Source organism: Perca flavescens, chromosome 19, assembly GCF_004354835.1.
Source record: "Perca flavescens isolate YP-PL-M2 chromosome 19, PFLA_1.0, whole genome shotgun sequence".
In the NCBI taxonomy this organism is placed as follows: domain Eukaryota; kingdom Metazoa; phylum Chordata; class Actinopteri; order Perciformes; family Percidae; genus Perca; species Perca flavescens.
In genome coordinates, this window is record NC_041349.1 from 11588385 (window position 1) to 11606926 (window position 18542).

The window sequence follows — 18542 nt, forward strand, 5'->3', positions numbered from 1 at the left end:
GGCTGATTCCTGAACTGAAGCGGTTTTTTCCAGTCTCTGTAATGACATTATGATGTTAATGAATGGCCCAAGGGAAGGCACATGGCGTTCTGTGAATAAGTAAATGGAGGATGTACAGTTTTACAGAAGATTTCACTATTCACTCTCTTTAAGCTCATTTTTTGGTCTCCACCAACTACTGAGGGAAATGTCTATCTCTTCAGCTGCTACATGTACCGTAAATACTCCACTATGTTCACCAGCTAGTTGCTAAATTTGTCTGTCATCTGTTTGGTGCTGAGCAGGTAGTGTAAAGTGGGTTTTTACAGCTTTTCCTCTGAAATCAGCTGCGTGCTTCCGGCAAAAATGACCCCAATGAACCATGAGCTAAACTGCACCTTCAAGCATGTAGAACAGTACAACCTGTTCTCTGCAAAGCCCAAATTATTTTTTAATAAACTATCATAGTACCCATTGACTATGGAAATGCAGCTTTACGTACAGATCCTGTTTTACACTTTTTGGCTACAGGTGACGTGTAATTTTGCAATCGCGAGGCTTACAGGATAATTGAAAGAGATGAAACTATGGAAATAAAACACCATCGAAACAATTTCTGATATTCTTCCTCTGATAGATCTGATTGCTTTACAATACCAGCAAGCTTTTTCAAATCATTCAGATATTTTTCAACCTGGCATATTTCACATGAACAGGGGCAATTTTACCCTTTTTTTAACGTTTAAAAAAATTACGTTAAATGGGTACTAGGCACCCCTAAAGCTCTGGTCTCTGCCCATGAATGTGGCCAGACTCTAACACAACACACACACACCTTTCATGTCATGCTAACTATGCACTCTCCATTTCTGTTGAAAAAGAAAAAAAATCTTGTGCAAAATGACACATATCTGAGCAAGCATGCTACTGGTTAAATATTCTATGGATTAGTTTACTAGGACCGCCTAAACACACCATTAGTATTTGCGTCTATGTACTGTATGTAGGCCTATGTATGTATGTATGTATGTATGAGAGTCTGGGGACATCCTTTGCATCCTTCAAAATACGACAAGACAAATAACTTAATGCCATTAACTACTAACAGCCTTCAACCACAGTCTGTGTTCATGCACAACCTAAAAATAAATCTTTCTCGGTCACTCTGCCAGGTCAGACTCCACCAACGTTCCCAAATAAAGACACAGGATGAAAACAAAACATGACATGAATGCTGGTAAATGCAATTAATCATCCTATGCAAGGGTGTCAACACGCACGGCAGTAAAAACATTCCACAAAACCGTAGATAAGGATGCATTCAGAGAAACACCAACACGACCTCTAGCTCTAAAAATGTGAGTGTTTGTCTGTCTCTGTGTGTGTGTGTGTGTGTCTAAAAAATAAATATACGGAAGGCTTATTTTTTTCAGGCCTTTATTATATAGGACAGCTAAAGATGTGAAAGGAGAGAGAGAGAGAGAGAGAAAGAGAGAGAGAGAGGGGGGGCAAAGGGCATGCAGCAAAAGGGCCGCAAGTCGGATTCTAACCTGCGGCCGCTGTGACACGGACTGAACCTTTGTACATGGGGTGCATGCTCTACCAGTCCACTAACAGTCCTGATGTATTATTTGTTGATTGATTATGAAGTTTTATCGCTGTCCTGATCTTGCTTCCTTCATTCCTGAGTTGACTCACAAGGTGACAAACAGTTTTCTGCACCCTTGCATTAAATAGTCTTGAGAAGGCTTTCATCATTCATCGCCATTTCGCCACATTTATCTTTTTAGTTTGAGTGCTAGGAAGACACGCAGGAAGTTGCCTCAGGTCGGATTTGAACCCTGGGCCTCTGTGTTGAGGAATAAACCTCTTTATATGGGCACGTGCTGTACCAACTGAACTACCTGGGCGCCCGAGTGCTCTGTCGTTTTCAGTTCAGGTGTTTATTTTCAATATTAGTCCTACACAGACAGTGTGCAATGAACCTCCTTCTAGTCCCACACCTGCTTAAAAAAAGTTGCGAGCCAACATGGCTTAATATCAATATTTGTGGATGGCTGATTTCGTTACATTCCTTCCACAAGAGCCTTTTTCTTCCCTCTTCTCTTCTTTTGGATCTCATTTGTGTTGTTGCTGCTGCTGCTGCTGCTGCTGCTGCTGCTGTTGTTGTTGTTGGTACTGCTGGCTCTCTTCATTTGGTACATTACCTTAGCTGCTTGATCAGAGAGAGTCTGGAGGGGGAAAGAGATGAGAAATCAGTAAGTGAGAGTTTGTCAGCGTGTAAGGGATCCTGGCTCTCTTCATTGTTTTCACTTGGTTTTTTTCTTCAAAATAGGATGTGTTAATTAGTGAGCTGCTGCAGTCTATGTTAGGCTAAGCTAACCAGCTGCTCACTGTATCTTCGACTATCCCTTTAACCACTTTTTGGTGGTGAATCCAAATAAATTGTGTGCCACAGTTGGTAAAAATCGAATGGCATGTTAAGAGTACTTGTGAATGAGATGGCACAATCCTGAATCATGAGGCAAAACAGAAACTGCCTAATACATAGCCACAGGGTTGTGCTATTGTATTCAAGGCTGCACCAAAAATGAATCACTTTTTCCATGACCCATTGCCTAAATGTTCCCCAACTTTAATTGACAGCCATTTTTTTTAGATATCCTGCTCAACAACAGACAAACAGGACTGCAAGCACAACGGTAATAATAAAGTGAGAGAAATCTGACCCACAATTAATCTTTAGTTTCTTTTACTGATGAAATAATTTCACTGGAACCTCTTTAGTTTAAGGAATGAAGAACCTAACATGATTGATTAATTGGCCTCAATAACATAAGATTAGATCTATTAAGTGGTTGATTACCTGGGATTCCGTGGTGATGTCGTCACAGATTGTTGTCATGGTGTCTATCCAGTTGCCATAGATACTCTCTTCCTTTTGGATTGGCCTCTGCTTACTATGAGGCAGAAACACGCACACACCCCATGCGCGCACACGCACACACACACACACACACACACACACACACACAACACACACACACACACACACACACACACACACACACACACGCACAAAATCAGCGGACCTGCATGCCTATCCTATACCCTTACACTAACTTTGACATAAACATCCCTAGCCATGACATCCTTGTTTTTTATTATATTGCCATCCGTCCTCTACCTGGATCAGGGGCCAGAGAGTCATACCTGATTTGATTGTGCAGGTCTTGCTGTGCTTTTAGTTGCCTCTGTGCTTCCTGCACTCGACCCTCCATGGTTAAACTGGCACAGAGTTGAGCACAGTGAACGCCAAGCACCGCCATGTTTAGGTTACCAGCCCAAATCCGACTTCAGACCAAACAAAACAAACAAACCGAAAACTTTATTGTCTGTCATGACAGAAAATTGTCTTAGAAGTGGCCTCAAGAGGAGATGACAAAGACATAACAAACACAGCAGATCACCTTCTTGACACTCGAGTTTAAACAGGGATATCAAAATTATACTTTTTCAATACTTTGAGTATAAACATTTTCAAACTTCAATATCTGATCGGGAATATGTAAACACAACTTTGGTGTCAACTGTGACAGTTTTTGATACTCTTTACTATGGATACAATCAAATCAATACCGCAAAAAGTATTGAAAGGTCAGTATTCAACCTATAGTGTTCACCTGCAAGTAGTTACTGGTCGTTGTTCTGTTATAACACGGGTGACTTTTTCATGGTCTCTGGTCTTGAAGCTCAGCTGGAGTTGAAATGGAAGTTTGTCCTTCTGGAGGAAAACTGTCACACACATTGACATTACTGGGTGTGAGTCCTGACAACATCAGTCATGCTGCCAGGACATGGTCCCCACAACGTCAGTCAGGCTGGCAGGACACGGTCCCCACCATGTCCTGTAAACCAACTAATAAAATATGTCAATGTTGATTTTGTTTTGTCTTACCTTCTGTAAATTCTGGTTTTATAGCAAACTGGATAGTGATCTCCAGCCCCTTGGTCACATTCCCTATTTCTCTCACCAGTTTGTGATTGTTTCCATCCTCAAAAGGAAAATAACTACAGAGAAAGAGAGAGGAAAATAATTAAAAATCACCATAAAAGAGCTACATTTCCTAGGTACATAGGCTGGCAATCTGGCAAATGCCAGAAGGACCAATGCACTCTTGGGCCAATTTGGGCCACTGGAAAAAAGAAAAAAAATGCAGCAACACTGTCGTTTTACACTGGTTTGACAAAATTATGCAAGACTGTACGGCTGCAGCCTGAAGCCTCCTTTCTGGTGCCGTCGGGCTTCTACTTTTCAAAATAAAATCTCACATCTGGTCCGCTATGTCTTCATACTTTGGTGTTTTGGGTGTTTAAGTATGTAATAATATCTTTTAGCATTTCCATTCTATTCTAAGATGGTGCCATGGTAGTTTATTTGAAGATTTTATGAATCATGTGTATTATTTAATTATGAAAGCCTGTAAGTGTGCCTCATGCTGCTGGTGCCATAATCTAACATGAGCCTGTTTTTTTGCAATTATAAAGCAAATAACGTCCCCGTCTGAAATTGGGCCGTAAAGGATGAAATTGCCAGGGCCAAATTTTTGTCCCAGTCCGCCCCTGCCCAGGTACACTTGTAAATTAATAGGACAGAGATCAATGTATATTTATATTGAATATACACAATATTATAAACATTATAGACCTGAAGTGACTCCTAAAGTGTTAGCATTTTGGTGTCCATGTTCTCATCATTGTTAGGTTTACAAAAGTTTCAGTCATTGTATTTTTGGTGCCAGTCACCACTCACACTCCATCAGGAGCAAGCAGGGTTGCAGTGACTCCAGTTGCAAGTATGTTGTCCATGGAGGCTGACTGGATCTCTGTTGCAACGGTACCAATGCTCACGATGTTTATCTGTGAAGGAAGCTGAGTTTTACAAGTGAAGGTATAACATTTACATACTTAAGCTTTGGCTACACTACGTGCGGACCATTCAAGGAGCGGATGTGTTGCAGAATGTATCTTTCAACTGGCAACACCCGCAGCGCACACACAGCATAGGATTCTGTGTCACAGGCCAGATGGTGAGCTTTTGCTTTGAAAGTCGAGTGACTCAAGCTTTTCCCCTTTCCCCATCAAGTTGTGTTAATGTTTTGTCCCCGTCAACAATCAACGGAGTGTCGATGCTGTTTGACGCTGCAACGAAGACCGGGCTGGCCCAGGAAGGACGGAGTAAAGTGGCGCCCGGAGTTGAGGACAAAGGTAGGCCATTATATCCTTCCTTTCAGCCTGGCGAACCAAGTATTTGGTTCTATAGATTAAAATGCACAGCTAACCAAGCTTTGGAGTTCCTCGAAACGTAATAATAATATCAAGTTTTCCCAGAGTTGTGATTATGCCATGACAATAGACTAAGAATTAATTTTTTTATTTACTATGCTGCTCAAAGGCCAGCAACTTTAAAGGTGGAATATTTTCTTGCATTTCACTCAATGCATGAGTTGACATCGTAAATCAACCAACACACCTTCAATGTCAGTATGACAACTTTGACTTTTCCATTTGTTTTTATTTTGTCCCTCTTGCATTATTGGATCTTCAAGCGCTAAGCGAAATATTGATTGATATAATTGATATTAATTTCAACTAAATGATGTGAACTGTGAATGTTCTATTTATATTTTATTCTAAGAAATGGCAGAGCGTCGTTTCGGTGTGCTTGGGCAGCTTTCACTTTCATGTCAAGAATGTTTCAGTACTCTCTCCACCCTCAGGACATTAATTAACGTTAAATATATGTTCCACAGTGCTAGACGTTGTACTCATGAATTTGTCTCACCCTTCCTCCAGTAGTGTCTGCGAGTCTCCCAATGTCTGCCAAGCGACAATCTGTCCCTTCAAAAGTCATTACTGATATTATGATTCTGGGAGAAGAAAATAAAGTATATTTTATTCTATTTCAACATTTGATTTAATGAGATTAAGTTGCACATGCATCACAAGCAGGGCTATCCTCACCCACTCTCCACAGCCTGTAGAGCCAGTTGTCTGTAGAAATATGGAGTAAGGGGAGAGGGGGACAGAGAGGGAATTTGCGCCATCTCACCCAGTCCGATGTTGGCTCTGCCATCAGTGCACAAAATCACCTGCAGAACACAGAAGATAAGGAACTCCATTACCCACAAGTCTCCTTGTCATATCAGTCCATTGCCAGTCCACATTGTTGGGTTTCAGCTAATTTCAAAGATGGGATTCAACATTTCGGTAGCCTCGGTTTGATAAAGTGACGCCACTGAAAGCGAAATACAATACAATATAAATCAATCAATCGAATCTCCACGTTACATCATTGGAGCAAACAATTAAAAGTGTTTTTATCTATATTGGTGATTGTTTGCTTGTTGCTCCGTTTCATTGTTGCCCCTTTATCAAACTTTTACAAGCCCACATGCAGGACTATTCCTGTAGAGTCCTTTAGACTCACTCACCTTTGACCCGGGGTACCTGGACGCCATTGCAACCGAGGCTAATGCTGCAGGACCAAGACACGTAGACCCGTGTTCCCTCAGGCTGGATGTGCAGAAATATAAAAAAAACAAAGATTCAAGTTCTGTACCATACAGATTTTAAAGTATAAAAAGCATTTTACATGCCGCCATTGTCACTTACTCTTTGACCCTTTGTACTAATTGGTCGTACGTCTCGGCAATACAGTGTGGGATGCTATAAGCCACACTTTGTTGCCATATATGGTCGTAGTCAACCAACGCCCAGTCCCGGAGAGTGAGAGGAGTACTAGTACCATCACCATATATTACAACCTGTAAAAAAAACAAAACAATATATGATGGGTTATTATATTAGACTTTAAAAAGCATGGTTGCACCAAAAACAAAAGAAGAAAAAATTACTTCCACAGAGCACGATAATCCAGTGAGGTAAATGTCTTATAAAAATCGTCATTTTGCATCATCGGAGGCTTTTTTGGCCAGAGGCTAGAGACTACAGCACCCCCCCACACAAAAAAAAGATCCTCCAATGACACAAAATGACGATTTTTGCATCATCAGAGGGTTTTTTCCAGACACACAATACAGCTATCTCTCGACTCAGGGGGACATGAGGGAGGGAAGCACGGCCATTCGAAAATACTACCAGGTTTCTACTGATACAAAGCTTAAAGGTCCTCTAAGTGATGTGACATGTTTTTTAGGCTACAACATTTTTCGTCACATACAGCAAACATCTCCTCACTATCCGCTAGCTGACTGTCCCCTGAACACACTGTAAAAAAACGCAATTTCTGAAGACAGCTCAGGCTCCACAAACGGCAACAAAAACAAACTGCGCCAACCTACCCCACGAACCATAACAAACAGTGTTCCAGCCAATAACCAACAAGAAGGAGCCTGAGTTGTTTTCAGAGACCGCGTTTTTTTACAGTGTGTTCAGGGGACAGGCAGCTAGCTGATAGTGAGGAGATGTTTGCTGTATGTGACAAAAAATGTTGTAGCCTAAAAAACGCGTCACATCACTTAGAGCACCTTTAGCTAATTGGTGAAGTATCCCTTTAATTGAATTGACCGAATTAACTGAAAACAAATGTATTTCTACTTGACTGACCTGGACATGACCCATTCAGACTGCTTCATTTAAAGGATTTTCAGTGGCCTGACAAAGTAAAAAGGATCCAGTATTTCACAAGGAAAGTGCAAAAAATTTGAAAAAAGTAAATTAAATTATAGTTTGAAAAGAAGGATGTTTGTTTTTCTCGTGCATCCCTTAAATCATCCTCTGACCCCTCACTTGATTGGGAACCACTGCTCTATGGAGTCTGGCCTGAGCCAGTGGAATAACTATACTCAGCATTTAGTCATGAGTGTGTTACGATCTGAGCTTCTCTGGTCTTTGTTTTGAGAGCCGGTCCAGCCGCGCGTGCATGTTAGTGTATGTTGCCGTGAAAACACAACGTAGGTATTTCATGTATTGGTGAACTTTCTGTGAGAGCCGTGTGCATTTTTGGGGCATTTTGTTCTCATATCACTAGAAAAATAGTGCGAATAGCTGCTGTAAATGAAGCATTCCCCCAGACCCCCCCCTTGATTAAAGATGAGCCCCAACGTCTGGCTCCGCCCCTGGAGTACAGCCCATTTACATGACGCATTAAAACAACAAATTACAATTTTCTTCCCTTGTTCTTAATTTTTAAAAGCAGAAAATGATTTTTCCTACCTCCTCGTTGAATGTGACCAATGCCACTCTCCTGCGGGGCGACTGCTGCAGCAGGGACGACAGCGCTCTCTGCAGGGCATCCTGGATACCCTGAGAGAAGACCGAAACAGCAACAGACTTTTAACAAAACAAGTTTAACACCATCACATGCATAATACAATAGTTAAAGAGTGTATTCAGCCCCTTAGTGATGTAGTAACATCTCACCTGCAGTCTGGATATGTATGTAGGAGATCCACTGCTTGATGTAACCTAAAGTGGAGCAAACATGTTAGGAAGATGATATGACTGATATATCTCTTCACCAGTGGTGGAATGTAACTAAGTACATTTAAAGTACTGTACTTAGGTAAAAAATTTTTTGCTACTTGTACTTTACTTAAGTCTTTTCTTTTCATGCCACTTTCTACTTCTACCCCGCTACATTTTATAAAGTCTCACTTTGCCAGACCTTCCTCCACAGCGCTGCGGAGGAGGGTCTGGCTAGTCCACACAGCATTCCCAGGATGGGAGAAAAACGTGCTGTGGTTTATTGGCATTTCTTTAACTTTGTAAGTGTTCAGACAGTTTATTAAAAAGATAGTTTAGAAAGACAGTATCGTTCACGTATACAGTCCAACCAGTCGAGTGACGAACGAACGCTGTGCCATATTTTAATAAACCGATATCATTCATGCATTTCCATGTAATTACATTTCACAAATGTAATTCCTATTGACCCATTGGGAAACCACGGAACATGGGGGATTTCAAGTGACAGTTCAGCTCACGTTGCACAGCGTTCGTCATTCGACTGGTCGTGACTGTTTTCCCAAGATGGCGCCCGCCTGTATACCTAACGGTAACTGTCTTTCTAATCTATCTTTTTAATAAACTGTCTGTATACTTACAAAGTTCTCAATGCTTCGGTTTACATGTAGGGACCCTCATTATGCTACCGTGGAAGTGTGGTGCTATTTTGAGCCTTGGTAGTGGTATAGAAATAGCGATTTATTTTTATTTAGCCTTACCCCGAAGACTATCATTATAAGGTAATTAGTGGTTTGCGATTCATTCACATTCGATTAGCATGTTTTATTAACCCCTAGGTTCATTTTGCGGCGGATTTGTCCTTCAATAAATCGTGGAATCATCCCTGATAGTTCAGAGTTTTTGAAGGGGTTGGGTTGTACAGTATGAGGTAATTATCCATAGTCTTTGGCATTTTAAAGTATTAGTTGTGATTCACCAAAGTTTCACACACACACACACACACACACACACACACACACACACACACACACACACACACACACACCTCTGTTGTAACAATCATGCTGCCAGAAATGTCCACACAGAAAACCACCAATGTGTCTTCCAAGTTCTGGTAGTCATCGTCGCTCTGATTCGGCAGGTAGATCTCGTCGCTGTGTACACCTGCGCCCTGACCAACACACACTCTCTTCACACTGTCGTTTACACCGTTCTCACGTCCACAGAACTCGCACACCCACACCTCAACAAGAGAAAAAAGAACGGGGGGGGATTTCATTTTTCATTTCATTTTCACTGCTCGTTTGTTTTAATCGCCCTTATTGCACATTGAAATGAGGAATCCTATCTCAAGAGAAAGAAACTGCATAGAATAAGAAAAATAAATGCATAACACTGAAGTTAGAAACTATGTGACTGCAGAAAAGAATAAGTCAAATAACTTTTCACTCACGTTCCTCTGTAAAGTACTCAGAGATGACAGGGCAGCACTACATTTCCCACAAATCAGTGGGCTCTGAAAACTCTCCAGGCCTGAGGCTGGTAAGAAAAGGAGAAAAATGAAAGTTTAAAAACTAATAACAAAATGGGACAGGTGCGTTTGTGCGTGCGTGTCCTCTGACCTTGGCAGATGTCGACCAGTTTTCCAACGCTGATCGAGACGACGTTGACGTTGGCTTCCAGCCTGCTTCCTCCTTCCTTATCAACTGATGAAACAGGACAAATGAATGACTAAGGCAAACAGTAAATATATAACTTTGGGACACTCAACAGTTCAGCAAACAGAACTCACGTCTGGGTGGGACAGGAGGAGGGAGGGAGAGAGGAGCAGGGGGGGGCCGAATGGAGGAAAGGGGGGGCAGGGGCAGCGAAGTGGGCCGAGGTTTTCGGAGACGTCGAGGAGGCAGCGGTGGAGGAACTGGACCTGAGAGAAAGAAAAGACAGATTGTGCTTTGTGGCATGTTTTAAAATGAGACATTTTAATGAAACCAATCTGTCAGAACAAGTCCGGTCTTGGAAAGAAATTCAGTGTTGATATTTTACATGATTTTAACTAGAGATGGTCCGATACCATTTTTTGCTTCCCGATACCAATTCCAATACCTGAACTTGCGTATCAGCCGATAGCGAATACCGATCTGATACCAGTGTGTCATATATTTGACTATGTTTTAACAGCTGTATGCTACTATCCCTGTATGGATGGTATGTGCTTTCTATCTTTGTTGTTCGGTCTGGCCCAGGTTCAACTTTTTGTGAAACATGAACAAACCAAACAATGAACGCCATAGAACTTTCGGTAACACTTTACTTGAAGGTCTCTACGTAAGAGTGACATGACGCTGTCATGAACATATGACCCTGTCATGACAGTCATGACACACGAACCCTAACTCTAACGCTAAACGTAACCGAACTTTCTTTTATTATCCAGTTTGACAGTCAGTCATTGTCCAATTTGACAGTCAGTCATAATGGAAAAGAGTAAATAAACTACATTAAAGTAGATTTTTAAACTCCGGTACTTTCCAATACCAGCATTTTAGGCAGTATTGGAGGCTTTTCCGATACTGGTATCGGTACATCTCAAATTTTTACCTAAGTATAGTGGTTAAAGTACTTCTTCCACAACTGTATTTAATCACTTTCATCACCTACACTACAGGGTGAAAGTGTTTTTTTATCCACTTGGACCATGTTTTTAGTTGGTGAGAAACCCTGGCTTATTGCGAATGGACGTACCAAATAAACAGGAAATGATGGGGGGTGGTTTTTGCCGACCTACCGAGAATTTTGTTGACCCAAATCAATTACGACTTTGTTCTTGTGTAATTAAATCTATCTGATAACCTGACAACCTTTCTGCGTGCGGACTTCCCCTCGTTGAACTGGTATCTGTTCATCTCCTACACTGCTTCGCTCATAGTCACACTCACACACAGACGCAGACACACAGACACACACACACGCTTTCCTGTTATTTCCCTGCAATACTCTTGAGAATGTGCTGAACAGAAAAAAAAACCCAACAGTTTAGATACATTGACCTTTATGAATGCTGTTTTTGTGCAAATGTGCGTGAAATAGAGAGAGAGAGTTACCTTCTTGCTGTTTAACCGCCACTGTGTTGTCATACAGAGAAACACCTGTGGATGCTGGGAAAATGAGTACATTAAAAGGCGTTAAAACACTAAAATAAGCTGAAATAAATTATCTAATCAAATGCACAATATTTTAGTTTTTGCCAAACAATCAATACAGAGGAGGGACGTCCATCAATAATCCAGGCTAAATTGATCCTTCTAATTCTCATCCATCTAACTCAGGAAACCCTTCTTATTTTGAAATTAAGGCAACATAATCAGTGGAATGCACAATCAGCCAACCCATTATTTTTTCCTTATAGAAGTCTGAGTTTTATATTTGAATATTAACTCTGGAGTGTTTTCATGCAAGAAAGAATGAAAAATAAAACTGAAATTTAAAAATGTTGAGTTGGAAGTTGTAACCGTTAAAGGGAAACTATTCCAAACTCTATTTATCACCTTTCATACAAGAAATGCAGAACAAAGTGCTTTACAATGAGGAAAAATAGACACAGAATGAACATAAAACGGGATAGAATACAACGCTAAATGTAAAAAATAAGACTAAAATATAAAAACACACTTATAGTAGTAGAAAATAAGATACAAACAAGATAAAATAAGATGAAATAGAATACATACAGTAGAATGCATACCATTTGATGGATAATAAAAACCCACTGACTGATACAAAATAATGATAAAGAAAAATACTACCCATATTTGCAGCATGCACACATCAAAAAAACTCTGCAGCAGCGTCAAAAGCTCTCCATTTCTCTCTTCTACTCTGTTCTTTCCTTATCTACATCAGTGGTGGAGGCTTTTTTTAATTTATTTTTAAGATGAAAAATAAAGTTTTAACGTTATAAAAAAAGATGCAAATCGCTGCACTCACCTGCTCCGTCAGGCCTCCAATTACACACAACATGACTGCAGGCAAACTCCATCTGAGACGCGCAAAGACACAACGTTGTTATTGCAAGGACATTTAAAAGACTTTTTTTTTATATAACTTTCCTATGAACTCGACATGCAGTCGTAGCAGTATGGGCTTCAGAAACGAGAGAAAACGACGGATGCAGAAATGAGACAGATCAGCAATAAGGCAACAAGAGATCAGCTTCCTGCCATCGTGGTTAATATTGTCACCGTGGCAATTGGCGCCTTGATTTGGTTATTTTTCTAGTTAACAGGTGGCTAAGTAAAACCATGAAAGCAAACATTTCCTGTTTGAATAATGGAGAGGGAAAAGAGAAGAACATGGTAAATGATGGCCTGGTAAGGATTAAGCATAAGCAAAAAGGGTATGTGTGCTGTATATTATGTAGTGTAACAGTATGATATAGTGGTTTAAATGGATATTCATAACTACCATGAACACAAACAAGTTCAAGTTCACAATGACGAAAGTAGCAGGATTTACTGCAAGAGAATCGGACAGTGAAATATTTAGCACTGTGATACTCAAATTATAATAATGATAATAATAATAATAATAATGAGGGTTAAAAATCTACCTCTTCCAACTGGCATACACAGTGTAATTTAATAGCATTTGTCATTGTGGTTTGTCACAGAATTGCTTAGCAGTTCTGTGTCGTGCATCTGTTTTCATCTCTTTAACATTTGCTCATGTAAGGTGTCTGTGAATGTCAAGAAAGACGCCCATAAATAAAATGTATTGTTCTTATTATTCAAATTAGGGTTGCTGTGTGGCACTGGCAAACATTTTCTAATTCATAATGAAAATTAATAGGTTCACGTTGGGATTTTTATTTTATTTTTTGTACTTTTGAATGTAAATAAGGTGCCAGAGTGCATAAAAAAAAAAAGCATCAACAAAGAATGAAATCCCATAGACAATTAAGTAGAGCAAAGGTTGCGCAGAAATGAGAATATTTCTGAAAATGTCCCCTCTTTTAAGACCTGGCTAGCAGAGATATCCAACTTGCTACATATGGAGAAAGTATGATACAAAGTATGATACAAAGTCTCTCTCAACTCTGTAACCTTTAACCTTTTTGTCTTTCCTATCACAAAAGTCTTAAAATGCTTAATTTCCTTGGTCTTTGATACATTGTCGATATTCACTTGGTGACTGGTGTGTGTGGGTGCGTCTGTGCGTGTTGTCTGTGTGCGCGTGTGGTCTATGTGTGTGTGTTTATCCAAATTATAGCAATCCCGTTTAGCATCATCTTAAAAAATAAACTACAAATATTATAGATAGATACTTTATTCATCCTGAGGGGAATTTTAGGCATCCAGTGGCTTAGACAACCATAACACAACAAACATAAGAATCACTCACAGAAATTTAAAGAGCTATATTCCACATCTTTTAAACATTCTTGGCGTTGTTCAACTTTTCAATGACATTCATACTAATTACTTCATACTAATAATACTGTGTTTGTACATGTACTAATATATATATATATATATATATATATATATATATATATATATATATATATATATATATATATATATAAAAATGCATGCATACTCGATACAATATTTTTCTTTTCATTTGGCTTCTTATTTGTTAGTATATTGTTTTTTGCTTGTCTAAAAACAAGTGGGTGGGTTACTTTGCTGTGTTCTGTGGTGCTTTTTTCTTGTTTGTTAAACAGAAAAGCTATGAATAAAATATATTTAAAAAATATATTAAGAAAAGGAATGAGAATACTTCTGATCCCATAAATGTGTATTTCACACTAAAAGTAAATAAAAATGTTATTCATTCTGTCCCTGGTGATCAGTTCATGTTTAGGTTTCTGAATCATTCAACATTCGAGTGATGAATGATGGAAGAGCTTAACGCTGTACAGACTAATGCATTAATATTTCTGATTTATCCCTCATATAGGCTGAGTGTCAATCCTTGTGTCAAGTTAATTAGAAGTCCGCTAATTTGAAAATAAAGAACTTCAAAGAAAGATGGGTTATGGGTATTTAATGTTCATCTTGTTTATTAAACTGGCCCCTGGCCTCCTGTCATTTTGCAAGAGTGAAGTAAGCAAGTTGAGGTCCTTCATTCCAGCAGCAGTCCGACTCTTTATTACAGCATCATAATGTAGCACTGTTAGCTGTTTCTGCAATATGAGCAATCACTAGACAATATTCTGTATTATGCATATTTATTAATTTATCACTCTTTGTTACCTCCAACTGTGCAATATGTCATATCTATTCATCTGCACTTTACTCATCTGTATATCTGTGTTTATATACTGTCTGTTTATATAAGGGTGTTTATTGTGTAAATATGTCTGTTTTTATTACTATTATTATTATTATTATTATTATTATAACTGGTTATATTTTCTTTTTTTCTCCTATGTCTACTTAATGTGTATTTGGGCTATTCTGATGAGTGTACATTGTTTTTATTTTGAGCTGCTGTAGCACAGGAATTTCCTCAGTGTGGGATAAATATAGTCTATCTCATCTTATCATTTTCACATCATATTCACATGATTTGTTTTAAAGTGAGTGAAGTCACACAGAGGTCAAATCTCTCTCTGACTTTTGCACTGTTGAACACCGTGCTAAAGTTGAGTCGTGATTCATTAACATGGAGGAATTTTCTCCTTTTATATTTAACTTTAACGTTCACGATCTACACCAATCTACACCACCGAAACACAACTAAGGTTAACCCAAAAGGTCTTAGGATAAATGTTGAAGGAGAAGCTGGCTTCCTTGTTAAGTTAGATGAGAAAATCAATACCACTTCCATGTCTGCACATACTGTAGAGGTATGATCAGCACAATATTGGGTTGAGAAAAAAAAACAATGTGCTGATCATAGCTCCCCCACACCCCCACGCCATAAAACAGCGATTTGTCGTTTTAACTGTAGTTTTCGTATGGAGCTTTTTAAAGTGCTGGCAGACCTTTGGTAAATCTACAAATCTAATGTGCACTTTCCAAAAAGCATTTTCTCACACACTTCATAGATAAACGTCCCCTCTATACAACATTTTATTCCTAAAAACATAGGAGAAAATGATTTTTTTTTTTAAATGGCTGTTGACAATATTTTCTACTTTATGGAGTGATAAAAAGAGATATCCAAAAACGTTTTTTACTGGTTTTTTTTTTTTCTGTCATCCCTATCCTTTGTGTAAAGGCAGAGCAGGGCTAGCTGTCCCCCCCCCCCAACCTTTTCCAGTCTTTGTGCTAAGCTAAGCTAAGCTAAGCATGTCTTGGGGGGTCTTGAAAGAGAAAGCGAATAAGCACATTTCCCAAAAATGTCCAACTTTTCCTTTTAGAACATTTAATCAAAGTTGCACAAAAGAGCATATCTTCATACACTGTACACCTTAAACAAGTTCATACATCCTCTACACTCACCACTTTATCTATTCGCATTACCAATAATCTTATGGCATCCATTTTGTGTGCTATGAGTCATTTTATAACAGCAGGGAGCACTAACTTTAAGTCAAAGGGGGAATGACACGCTCTTCTATATACATTTAATCGTCTTGGTAAATATCCTGTCTGTTGTGAAGATTTTTCAATTCTAAAGAGAACAGGAGTGATTTTCTATTCCATTTTAAAACTGTGTGTGTGTTAATTTGTGAAATAGGAAAAAAAACAAATGAATGGTATGTTGAAAAATTGGTAGTTTTGGATTCTGTGGGTCAAATCAGGTTTCACAGAAACACTGTGTCTCTAATAGGACAGTTTCACTGAAGTGAAAGCACAAATGACTTTCCTCACACCCAGTATGGCAGTTGGGATCCCTGACTTTCATCACATTATTACTGGAAACACAAAACACACACAGACACAGACACAGACACAGACACACACACACACACAGACGTTACAACAAGAACATAATTACCTTTGCTGGTGTCAGTGTTCAGCCGTGTCGCTGAAATGCAAAAGCATGGGTTTGTAGAGCAGCAGGTTTAGAATGTGTGTAAAGTGTGGGTGTGTTCAAAGTCTAAACAGCAACGCTGTGCATGTGCGACTTGTGTTTCAGGAAGTTGGCGCAGGGTTTGTGGTTGAGAGAAAGAGAGATAAAAGTTTAAAAGGAAGAAAAGAATAGTTGAAAGAAAGAAGAAAAATATTTGAGTCTACAGATTCTCAATGATTGTTATTATGTAAAAACCACACACGTCAGTACATTGTATACAGTAGAAGAGTTATTTCATTAGTTCAAGAACATTTGCTACATGAAAGATAAAGAAAAAATATGAATTTAAAAAAAATGATTGATTAGTCTTAAAGAAGCACTCTGGCTATTTTACACACACAGGCTAAGTGTTCACACTTGGGAATCTTTTTTTTGAAGCTGCCAGCGTCTGTTTTAAGTTGTAATCCTATGGAGTAAACCGTGTTCTTAAACGCCACCGCTGACTTCTTTTTTGCAGCTCGGAGTGTCTTTTTGAAGTTGAAAAAAAGCCCTACGTCCAGCGCTTTTTTGACAGCCGACCAATGACAAGCGGAGTAGCCAGACCTGTCGTTTCCATAACAAGAAGAAGAAGAAAAAAAAAAAATGGAACTTTATTTTGTAAAAACTTTGTATCTTATACAAAGGTTCTTGCTACAAATTTTGACTGTTCAATTGTTCATGAGATTGCGTTCGGCATTATCCTTCGACCAGGAGAGAAAGGGCTTTACAAGAGGGGAATGAAAATGTGGACTGAAGTGAAAAATGTACTCATTTCGAGTTTACTCAGTTTTGTGTTTTAACTGTGAATTTTTGTCTATTTGTGGGTTTGATCCCTGCTATGAAATATTTGTATGTTTTGTATACATGGAAAATATATATGTGAGATGTTAAATGCTAATGGGACAATGCTGAATGGAATCAATAAAGAAAATAAAAAATGGAGTCTGAGCACAGCAAGTTATAAGCTTGATACAGTATGACCCGGTGCTCCCTGTACAGGGAACTTGCTTTGTTTAATGTAACTTTAGCAGTACCGCTCTCTCTCTGTTCTTTCTCTAGCTCGCTCCACTGCTTTGTTTTATCTAACGTTAGCACCGCGCCGCGCCACGTAGCGCTCTAGCTAGGAAACTGTAGCAGTAGCGGTTGTTACAGCAACAAAAGACACTCTCGGCTGCTTTTTGGAATAAAAATGCTGCCAGCTGTTTTTTTCACTATAAAAAGCACCCTAGTCAACTTTTTTCTTGACAAAAAAACACTCCAAGTGTGAGCCATACTGTACCCTTTTTCCACCACAATTGGCACGCATATGCAGGTAAACCCGCTAACCCATGACTCTCCGTTTTGTTTCCTGGCGTGTCTCGTTCAATGTCACGAACACGGCGGAAATCAGGGTTAGTAAACATTAGAAAGCTGCATGGAGGATAGGGGAAATATTCAGGGTTTCTGCAGGTTTCAACAAGTCAAATTTAAGACTTTTTAAAGACCTTCACAAATGAAATTTAAGACCTATATCACAACATCAAAGTACAACTAAATGCAGATTCACAAAAGTTCTTGCATAGATTTCCAGAACAGAAATCTGAACACAACTCTTGTTTTATTTAAAAGCAACACGGAGTAATAATAATCTGTACATATACAGCAAATTGTATTTGGACTACTGAAAGGAAGAATTACAAAACCACGGAATAATAAAAATGATTTCAATGAGCATTAGCGGTAGCGCTACATGGACATAGGAAAATGAAGATCTGTTTAAAATTATTAAAGACCTAGAACACAATACTTCAGCGGATTTAAGACTTTTTAAGGCCTAACATTTAAATTAAAAAATTCTAGAGTTGTTTTTGACTTTTAAGACCCCGCAGAAACCCTGATATTGCCTTTACTTTTTTAGTCCCTTTCAAACTCGGCGCTGACAAACTTAAAGCGATATTGGAGCGCTGCTTGGAAGGAAGCGGACAAAATTTGTAGCCGATTAGCATGGCATGGTGCCGAGAAAAAAAAACAACACCGGAACCATGAACACTGGTTGTAACCTTTCCCGCTAAAGACAAAAGCCAGATGTTGGT

At 39.1% G+C, this 18542-nt stretch overlaps 1 protein-coding gene across 2 annotated transcripts; it reads right to left on the reverse strand.

The window, feature by feature from the left end:
• Nucleotides 1-1460: 1460 nt before the first annotated feature.
• On the reverse strand, nucleotides 1461-17975 carry si:dkey-9k7.3 (circularly permutated Ras protein 1). Of its 2 annotated transcripts, XM_028606143.1 has the most exons (20): nucleotides 17750-17975; nucleotides 16417-16446; nucleotides 12454-12505; nucleotides 11571-11624; nucleotides 10262-10393; nucleotides 10092-10175; nucleotides 9923-10008; nucleotides 9515-9712; nucleotides 8425-8469; nucleotides 8218-8307; nucleotides 6655-6806; nucleotides 6474-6555; nucleotides 6004-6131; nucleotides 5825-5909; nucleotides 4793-4899; nucleotides 3938-4050; nucleotides 3663-3774; nucleotides 3193-3333; nucleotides 2846-2939; nucleotides 1461-2210 (listed from the first exon to the last, which is right to left on the reverse strand). In XM_028606143.1, the coding sequence occupies exons 3-20, from the start codon at nucleotides 12503-12505 to the stop codon at nucleotides 2046-2048; spliced, it is 1920 nt and encodes a 639-aa protein (XP_028461944.1). In that variant the 5' UTR covers nucleotides 16417-16446; nucleotides 17750-17975; the 3' UTR covers nucleotides 1461-2045. The 2 variants fall into 2 exon arrangements, with proteins under 2 accessions (XP_028461944.1, XP_028461943.1); XM_028606142.1 differs by lacking the exon at nucleotides 17750-17975 and having other exon boundaries at nucleotides 16417-16654.
• Nucleotides 17976-18542: the final 567 nt, after the last annotated feature.